This window comes from Galeopterus variegatus, unplaced genomic scaffold (genome assembly GCF_000696425.1).
Source record: "Galeopterus variegatus unplaced genomic scaffold, G_variegatus-3.0.2 Scaffold2522, whole genome shotgun sequence".
NCBI lineage: Eukaryota > Metazoa > Chordata > Mammalia > Dermoptera > Cynocephalidae > Galeopterus > Galeopterus variegatus.
Window position 1 is genome coordinate 137,627 of NW_007728633.1, and position 8,892 is coordinate 146,518.

The 8,892-nt window shown below is 35.6% G+C and overlaps 1 protein-coding gene across 1 annotated transcript in view; it reads left to right on the forward strand.

The window, feature by feature from the left end:
- Positions 1-8,854, forward strand: part of BZW1 (basic leucine zipper and W2 domains 1) — a 15,144-nt gene extending 6,290 nt beyond the window's left edge. The window contains exons 4-13 of the mRNA XM_008582124.1: positions 5-61; positions 1,530-1,624; positions 2,338-2,403; positions 3,246-3,381; positions 4,180-4,289; positions 4,434-4,604; positions 5,040-5,186; positions 5,693-5,831; positions 8,016-8,138; positions 8,759-8,854. Coding sequence (XP_008580346.1) covers positions 5-61; positions 1,530-1,624; positions 2,338-2,403; positions 3,246-3,381; positions 4,180-4,289; positions 4,434-4,604; positions 5,040-5,186; positions 5,693-5,831; positions 8,016-8,138; positions 8,759-8,790 — 1,076 coding nt within the window. The 3' untranslated portion in view covers positions 8,791-8,854. The remainder of the gene's footprint in view (positions 1-4; positions 62-1,529; positions 1,625-2,337; positions 2,404-3,245; positions 3,382-4,179; positions 4,290-4,433; positions 4,605-5,039; positions 5,187-5,692; positions 5,832-8,015; positions 8,139-8,758) is intronic.
- Positions 8,855-8,892: the final 38 nt, after the last annotated feature.

Below are 8,892 nucleotides of genomic sequence, written 5' to 3' on the forward strand. Positions count from 1 at the left end.
CTTGATTACCGCCGATATGCAGAAACACTCTTTGACATTCTGGTGGCTGGTGGAATGCTGGGTAAGTGAGTTTTGTGGGCTTAATAATTTTGACCAATTAATTATGGAGAATCCACAATGTGAACTACTTGACGAACCTATCAAAAGGGGTTGGGTTGTTTTGGTTTTTTTTTTTTATCATGTTGTATTTTGTTTTGTCTTTACTCCCATAGGCTTCTCCATTTTTTCTCCGAAGTCATAATAACTTATCAAGTTGCCTTGCTCCATCTAACCTCATATTTGAAGTGTTATGGAACCATAACACTTGGGTATGACTTTTCTGTCTCATAGCTAAGTCCCCACAACATCCCCAATCAGTGATTTTTTCCAACCTGTATTTGAACACTCCCAGTTAATGGAGAAACCCCCACCTCTTGTTTTGTCCTATGAAATACTTCTCCATACCTGAAAGCTCTAATCCTGTATTGTTCAATACAATAGCCTCTAGCAATATGTGGCTATCACATACTTGGACTGTGGCCAGTCCAAATTGAGATGTGCTGTTAAGTGTAAAATACATTGGATTTTAAAGACTTAAGAGAAAAGAATGTAAGACATAAGTAATTCAAAATGTTTTCAGAATAATATTGCATTGAATCCCACAGCCACACTGGTATAATCAAACTTCATTAGTATACATGTGGAATGGAATCTTAGAAAGGCTTAAGTGACATGTACTCAAACAGTTACGCAGTGGAACCAAGAATTTATTTTTATTTATTTATTTATTTGTTTGTTTGTTTGTTTATTTTTAAAGATGACCAGTAAGAGGATCTTAACCCTTGACTTGGTGTTGTCAGCACCACACTCTCCTAAGTGAACCATGGGCTGGCCTTGGAACTGAGAATTTATAATTGATACCTTCTAATGCCTGGTCAAATAAGTATTTCTTTCATTGTATTACCAGTTTGTAATAAGAAATATGGAAGATTTCAGTTGTTTGTTTATAATACTGCTATAAACGAGGCTTTTAAAAAAATTCTTTTAAAATACATTTACTAAGAAAATTTTTACATATCCTAAACAGAATAGTATAATGAACATCTGATCTGTTACCCAACTTTAGCAATTAAGAACAAACAATCTTACTTCATCTGTACCCCCACTGATTTCATCCCACTCCCCCATTTTTTAAAGTATAAAGTCTTTGGAAGCTTGAAGGGTTATTTTCTTTGTGGAAAGTTACATGTAATCAAAACCAGCACTGATATCTTCACTTGACAGATTTGGCACTATTGAGTGGTTAACAAAGTGAGTTTCATTGGGGAGCTAAAGTGAATTGTTTTGTTTATTACCGTATAAATTGTTTGACTTTATTTTTACATATTGAACCAACCAGCCAAGTTCCTACTGACAAGTTGACTTTGCCTTCAACTCATCTTTTAGAATGTTGCTGTTTTATTTTATAACGAAAGTCCTAATAGACAAAAGATTTAAGTGGTTGCTAATTCAAAATGGTCACTGCATATTTTTTGTGAAATATACCTTAGCCCCAGGTGGTACACTGGCAGATGACATGATGCGCACAGATGTCTGTGTGTTTGCAGCACAAGAAGACCTAGAGACCATGCAAGCATTTGCTCAGGTAAATGAAACTATTTAATTTTCTTCGGTAAGCTACTATCCATCTAACAAAAGTGCAGTAGGATGAATTAGAAACTTCAGATATGTTAAGGAAAACAAAGTAGAAAAAGATTAAATTAGCTTTCCTTTTTCTATTTGTCCCTCTGGAATTACTCCATTTTTAAGAACAATATCAAGCTGAAAATCAGTTTCTTCTTGTGGTTTCCATAGTTGAATTACTCTGCATACAAATATTTTTAAAGGTAGGTGAATTGTAGGCATATTAGTTCATTAATCAAAATCTCATTTGAAGGTTTTGTGCATAGTTGTGTTTGTATTACTGTAAACAAAAAATTCAAATGCATCTTACCTGGAAATTGTGATCTATGTTATTAGGAAATGTAGAATTGTGTTTTATGATCTTATTCTGTTCATGTCCTACAAATGGGTATGACTGGTATTTGAGCAATAATTTGTCCTTGTTTAATATACAGCAGTAAAACTCTATCCAGAGGTGGCTATTAAAGTGTTAATATCATTGGTATATTGCAGGATTTGGGAATTGACAAACTCTTAAAGCTGGTTTACACAACTTGTAAGCTGTTATATCCAGTGGGATGTTTGCTTCTCTGCTGTTATAGAAATTCTGTGGGAAGAATCCCTGATCTAGATCTTTTAGGGATCTGCATCTACACATAGGAAGTTGCCACTAAATTCATTTAATGTTCTTCATAGGTTTTTAACAAGTTAATCAGGCGCTACAAATACCTGGAGAAAGGTTTTGAAGATGAAGTAAAAAAGGTATGAGATGTAATCGTCTCGTGGGAAAGAAAAGGTTGCAGTCAGAAAGGGGAATGTTAAATCCTAATTCTGCCACAGATTACAGCTAATTTTAGATATTTGGGTAGGCTGTCATTGAAATGTAGTTTGGGGGTATGTTGTTTTTTTGTTTGTTTGTTTTTTTAAAGATGACCGGTAAGGGGATCCTTAACCCTTGATTTGGTGTTGTCAGCACCACGCTCAGCCAGCGAGCTAACCAGCCATCCCTATATGGGATCCGAACCCGTGGCCTTGGTGTTATCAGCACCGCACTCTCCCGAGTGAGCCACGGGCCGGCCCGGGGGGTATGTTGTTTTATTTTATTAAAATATTTCTAACTTGCTGTACACTGCTTCTTAGCTCTGCATCCAAACAAATGGTAAAGGGCTAAAAATCAAAGTAGGGTTTGTTCAAAAAATGTAAGGTAAATGATCAGGGCTATAACATTGGGTGAGCAATTTAGCCTAGTTGGTATCTGAGTCCTAGTTTTAGATATTTCATACACGCGTGCATAGAAAATCTGGTAGTATTAATAGTAATATTTTTTTGAATACCAAGCACTGTTCTAATTAAATTAACTCATGTAGTATTCACAAGAACCCTGTAAGGCAAGTTTTGTTATCCATGTTTTACATTATGAGGAAACTGAGGCACAGAGGTTAAGAAACTAGCCCGAGATCACTCAGCTAATGAGTATTATAAGGAGATATAAACTTGGGTAGTTAGGTCCCAGGACTCACACTTTTAACCAATATAGTGTGCTTTACTGCTTCTCTTAATATAATGCAATTGTTCTTTTAACCCTTAACTATTTATTTTTACAGCTGCTGCTGTTCTTAAAGGGTTTTTCAGAGTCGGAGAGGAACAAGCTGGCTATGTTGACTGGTGTTCTTCTGGCTAATGGAACACTTAATGCATCTATTCTTAATAGCCTTTATAATGAGAATCTGGTTAAAGAAGGTAATCAACCTTTAGTAAAGGATGGTCTTTAGTTGTCTGAGAGTGGGGTAGATAAGAGCATGAAGGATGAACCGATATAAAAGTTAACCCGTGATTTATTGTTTATAAGTGTGACTTGCGTGATAGTCTTCGTTTATTAACCATCCTTTATCTTAGTAAGTGCATTCCAATTCAGTGGACATTTGTTATATGCTTTCTTTAGGCATATAACAAATTTCCAAGGTTTAAACAAATGTGATTACATGTAATGAAAGTAAAAAGAATTGCTGTGGGAACCCAGAAAGATATTAATGCCAATTGGAAGACCTGGGGAATGTCTTTAAGGGAGAAGATAACATTGGGGAAAATATCAAGCTGGAAAAGAAAATCAGTTCCCTGTTGTGTCTTCAATAGTTGAATTATTCTGTGCAGTAGTTTTTTAAAAAGCTAGGGTTTTTTTCTTTTCTTTTTTTTTTTTTACCACTTGGCGTACTTTTTAAGGTGCCTCTAGTTCTCACAACAAGCCTGTCTGGTGTAAGAACTGTTACCTTCAATTTACACATTAGAAAACACTTAAAATGACTTAGCCAAGAATATACAACTAACAAATAGTAGAATAGGGAAATTGGAGTGAAATGGTAAACAGTGACAGAAGAAAGTTCTGGGTTAAGTTTGGGGAGAAAGTGAGTAATCCCATGTGGTTGAACTAAGGAGGGGAGGATATGGGGCTGGCTATGTTGACTGGTGTTCTTCTGGCTAATGGAACACTTAATGCATCTATTCTTAATAGCCTTTATAATGAGAATCTGGTTAAAGAAGGGGTTTCAGCAGCTTTTGCTGTAAAGCTCTTTAAATCATGGATAAATGAAAAAGATATCAATGCAGTAGCTGCAAGTCTTCGGAAAGTCAGCATGGACAACAGACTGATGGTATGTAACTTTTTTCGTCCCATTCCTGCCAACACTTAAGGCGAGTGTAATGAGAGATATTTCTCATTTTTAAGTATGTGAAAAGAGAGTGTTTTTTTAATTTGATTTAAAGACCAATTTAACCAGATTAAATTTTCCTTTCAGGAACTTTTTCCTGCCAATAAGCAAAGTGTTGAACACTTCACAAAGTATTTTACTGAGGCAGGCTTGAAAGAGCTTTCAGAGTATGTTCGGAATCAGCAAACCATAGGAGCTCGTAAGGAGCTCCAGAAAGAACTTCAAGAACAGATGTCCCGTGGTGATCCATTTAAGGATGTAAGCTTTTTTTGTTTAAACCATCTTTTTTATGGCTAAGCTCGCATAGAAATTTTCACTCATTTAAGAACCTTTAAAGTATTTCACCAGAGTGAGTTTGAATTAATAGTTATAAGAATATAATACTGGGACTTTGTCTCGGTCTTTTTCATATACTTACTTAGAAATAACACTTGGGGATTTTGTAGAATGCAAGCCAGTGGACAGACCCAGTTCTGTTTCCATCTCAGTTCCTTCATGACTGGTTTATGTAAGATATGAGGTTGGAATTCAGCCCCTTCCAGTTCTAAACATTCTCTGTTTATATATGGTATACATATAGCTGTTGCCAGTTGCATGGAAAAGTGTTCTTACACTTTTGTAAAAGGTGTAAATTTGAAGATTTGTATGTACATATCAAAACTGACTTCTTACTGAATTTGGATTCTTTTACAGATAATTTTATATGTCAAGGAGGAGATGAAAAAAAACAACATCCCAGAACCAGTTGTCATTGGAATAGTTTGGTCAAGTGTAATGAGCACCGTGGAGTGGAACAAAAAAGAGGAGCTTGTAGCAGAGCAAGCCATCAAGCACTTGAAGGTATTAGAACTGTGTCTTGACTATTCTGCTTTTAAGTGGGGATAAGTGACCTGTCACTGTACTTTTCTAAGAGGATTTATCACATCCTGTGGTTCCTGGGGATGACCCACCAGTAAGTAGACAAATAATATATTTACTTGATAATAACACTTTTAAGTCTGACTTGGGCTTTCTTTGGTTGGCAAGTTAAAAACAAGAACATGTTTAAAAGTAGCTTAAGCCTAAAATTTGATGTTTGCTTTTGAGGGACTGTTGGAAAACAGGAATGTAATTTTTTTTTCCTTCTAAAATACTAATATGTTGACAGTTACCTAGAATACTTGCTGCAGTATTGCTTATTTGACTTAGGCACTTAATAATTCTGCTTTACTGTTTTTGTATTTAATTTCCAACTAATATAGTTCACAGTGCTTATAAAAGATGAGTTATATTCTGTATTGTAGAAATTTTGTAGAGGATGATCATTGTAATGAATAGCTAAAACTTTTCTCCTTTCCCTTTAAAAGCAATACAGCCCTCTACTTGCTGCCTTTACTACTCAAGGTCAGTCTGAGCTGACTCTGTTACTGAAGATTCAGGAGTATTGCTATGACAACATTCATTTCATGAAAGCCTTCCAGAAAATAGTGGTGCTTTTTTATAAAGGTAATATAAATTTTGAATTTTGTGAATGCATTTAACAAACATCCTTGAATTCTCAAAATAATTCAAATGAGTAATTTAAACATCTGCTAAAATATAAGAAACACTTTACTGCATTTAACAAACATCCTTGAATTCTCAAAATAATTCAAATGAGTAATTTAAACATCTGCTCAAATATAAGAAACACTTTACTTCAGGGCCGGCCTGTGGCTCACTCAGGAGAGTGTGGTGCTGATAACGCCAAGGCCACAGGTTCGGATCCCATATAGGGATGGCCGGTTAGCTCACTGGGTAAGCATGGTGCTGACAACGCCAAGTCAAGGGTTAAGATCCCCTTACCGGTCATCTTTTTAAAAAGAAAAAAAGTAAACACTTTACTTCTAGTCACAAGATAGTCGTCTCTGATTAAATTGGGTGCTTTTTAATGCATTGGTATCAAAACATTCCTAAATCCTATCCACAGTTAAAATCTGAAGCCTTTATGATGCAGCCTCAAACTTGTCTCCTATACTCTAGCCATATCAAATTCCCCATGTCCCTTCCCCAGATACATTCTTCATATCTATGTAGTCTTCAGTTTCTACGTGAAGCTTGCTTCCCTTCACCTTACACCAGCACCCAATGTTGAGTGGCACTTGTTCTTCAAAACCAGTTCAAAATGCACTGTTAGAACCCTCTGTTTCAATTGTTACTTCCTTTTCTGTAATACCAATTTCAGAAACCTGATTTAAAGTGGTTAGTAAAGATAAGACCTCTATTGGAAAAGAGAACCTATTGCAGTTTTTTAATTTACTATGGTTGGTGATAACACTTTTTTAAATTCTGCATTAATCACAGCCTTGATCCCACTGAATATAGTTGGTTAGTGGTATTCTATCCCCTAGTTTTCATAGCTGATTTTGTTAGTGCCTATATTATAAACTTGGAATAGGAATCTACCCAAATACCCATAAATTTTTTTTTAAAGAAAGTATGGGGTAATGAACTCAGAGTATTCATGCTTCAGTGATTATCTGCTTGTGGTTAGGCTTCTTAGAAGCATTTATACACCCCCATTTGCTTCCCCACACCAGATTATTTAGAAGCAAATTCTAGAACTCTTCATTGAATTCTAATTTTTCAGTAAAGTATAAGGACTTTTTAAAAATAATAAAACCACAGTATCGTTTTTACCTTAAAATTGAACAAATTTTCTATCAGATATTTCTTGTTAAAACAAGGTTTCGCAACTTTGGCATTACTAACACTGCTTGCCAGCTACCACTTCTTTGTAAGTGACTATCCTGTGCATTGTAGAGTGTTTAACAGTATTCCTGACATCTATCCAGTAGATGCCAGTAGCACCTCTCCCCAGTGTGACATCCCAAGAATGTCTGCAGACATTGTCAAATGTTACTTGGAGAGCAAAATTACCTTCAGTTGAGGAATCACTGGTTTAACAAGTTTTTTTCTCCAGTTTGTTTCACGTTCGTACACTGGCAACAAGTTGATGAAAGCCTGTTAACATGGGTCCTGTTTCATCTTTTCTATTTTTCTTTAAATTGATGGTTTAAGAAACCAGTGTATCGAATACAGATTTATCTTGGATACAATAAATATAACTGTTTTTACTGAAATTTTTGGTAGGATCTTGTTTGCCAAGCAGGCTTTTGCACCCTAGGTGATTTTATCTCTGCTAGAGGTAGAGAAATACAGTAATCCTTATCCATAGTTTCAGTTACCTGAGGGTCAACCGTGGTCCCAAAATATTAAATGGGAAATTCCAGAAATAAGCAATTCATAAGTTTTAACTTGTGCCTTGTTCTGAGTAGCATGATGAAATCCCTCTGTCCTGCTTAGGGCATGAATTATCCCTTTGTCCAGCATATACACGCTGTATACTTTACCTGCCTCTTAGTCACTTAGTTGTACCCTTGGTTATCAGATTGACTATTGTGAAATTGCAGTGCTTGTATTATTAAAAATTGTTCTGCTTTATTATTAATTATTGTTAGTAATCTCTTACTATACCTAGTTTATAAATTAAACTTTATCATACGTCTATATGTATAGGAAAAAATATGCAGGGTTTGGTCCTATCTCAGTTTCAGGCATCCACTGGTGGTCTTGGAACGTACGCTCCATGGATAAGGAGGGGACTACTGTATATTAAAACTCCCCTAATATAATGGTTATTCTTTATAGCTGAAGTCCTGAGTGAAGAACCCATTCTGAAGTGGTATAAAGATGCACATGTTGCAAAGGGGAAAAGTGTCTTCCTTGAGCAAATGAAAAAGTTTGTAGAGTGGCTCAAAAATGCTGAAGAAGGTAAGTCTTTGTGCACTTCGTGAAGCTTAGAAACTGATTTTAGGGCCGGCCCGTGGCTCACTTGGGAGAGTGCGGTGCTGATAACACCAAGGCCACGGGTTCGGATCCTATATAGGGATGGCCGGTTTGCTCACTGGCTGAGCATGGTGCTGACAACAGCAAATCAAAGGTTAAAATCCCCTCACCGGCTTTTTTTTTTTTTTTTTTTTTAAGAAGAAGAAACTGATTTTAATGTGGCCAGAGTGTATGTCCACACATGCTTTCTTCTTTTATTCTGATGCTACTTTGTACCGAGGGTACAGATTTTTGTTCACTTATGACAGACATGAAAATGATTAGTTTGCAGGTCATTTGATTTAATGCAAGTGGGGAAAAACTAGACTTTAATTATTAAAGTATTTCAGTGGTTCATCTATAATACTAAACATTCTTAGGAAGAAAATCAAAAATTTTGAGAATATTCAATATTATAATTTTGAGATTTATAAATGAACACTTGAATATTCCACTCATGTAAGGATATTATTAATAAAATTAATTACGACAAAAAGCTTCAAAGTTATAAATGGGAACTTTTGCTTTCTGTTATAATGCTTGACTGCATTTTTCCCCTTTTCTAGAATCTGAGTCTGAAGCTGAAGAAGGTGACTGAATTTTGAAACTACACCCTCAGTAAAGCAAACAGGAGTTGTAGATAAAATGTCATGTCTCATGTGTCCTGGTTCTTACGTTTTCCTACCTCCCTATATCAAGC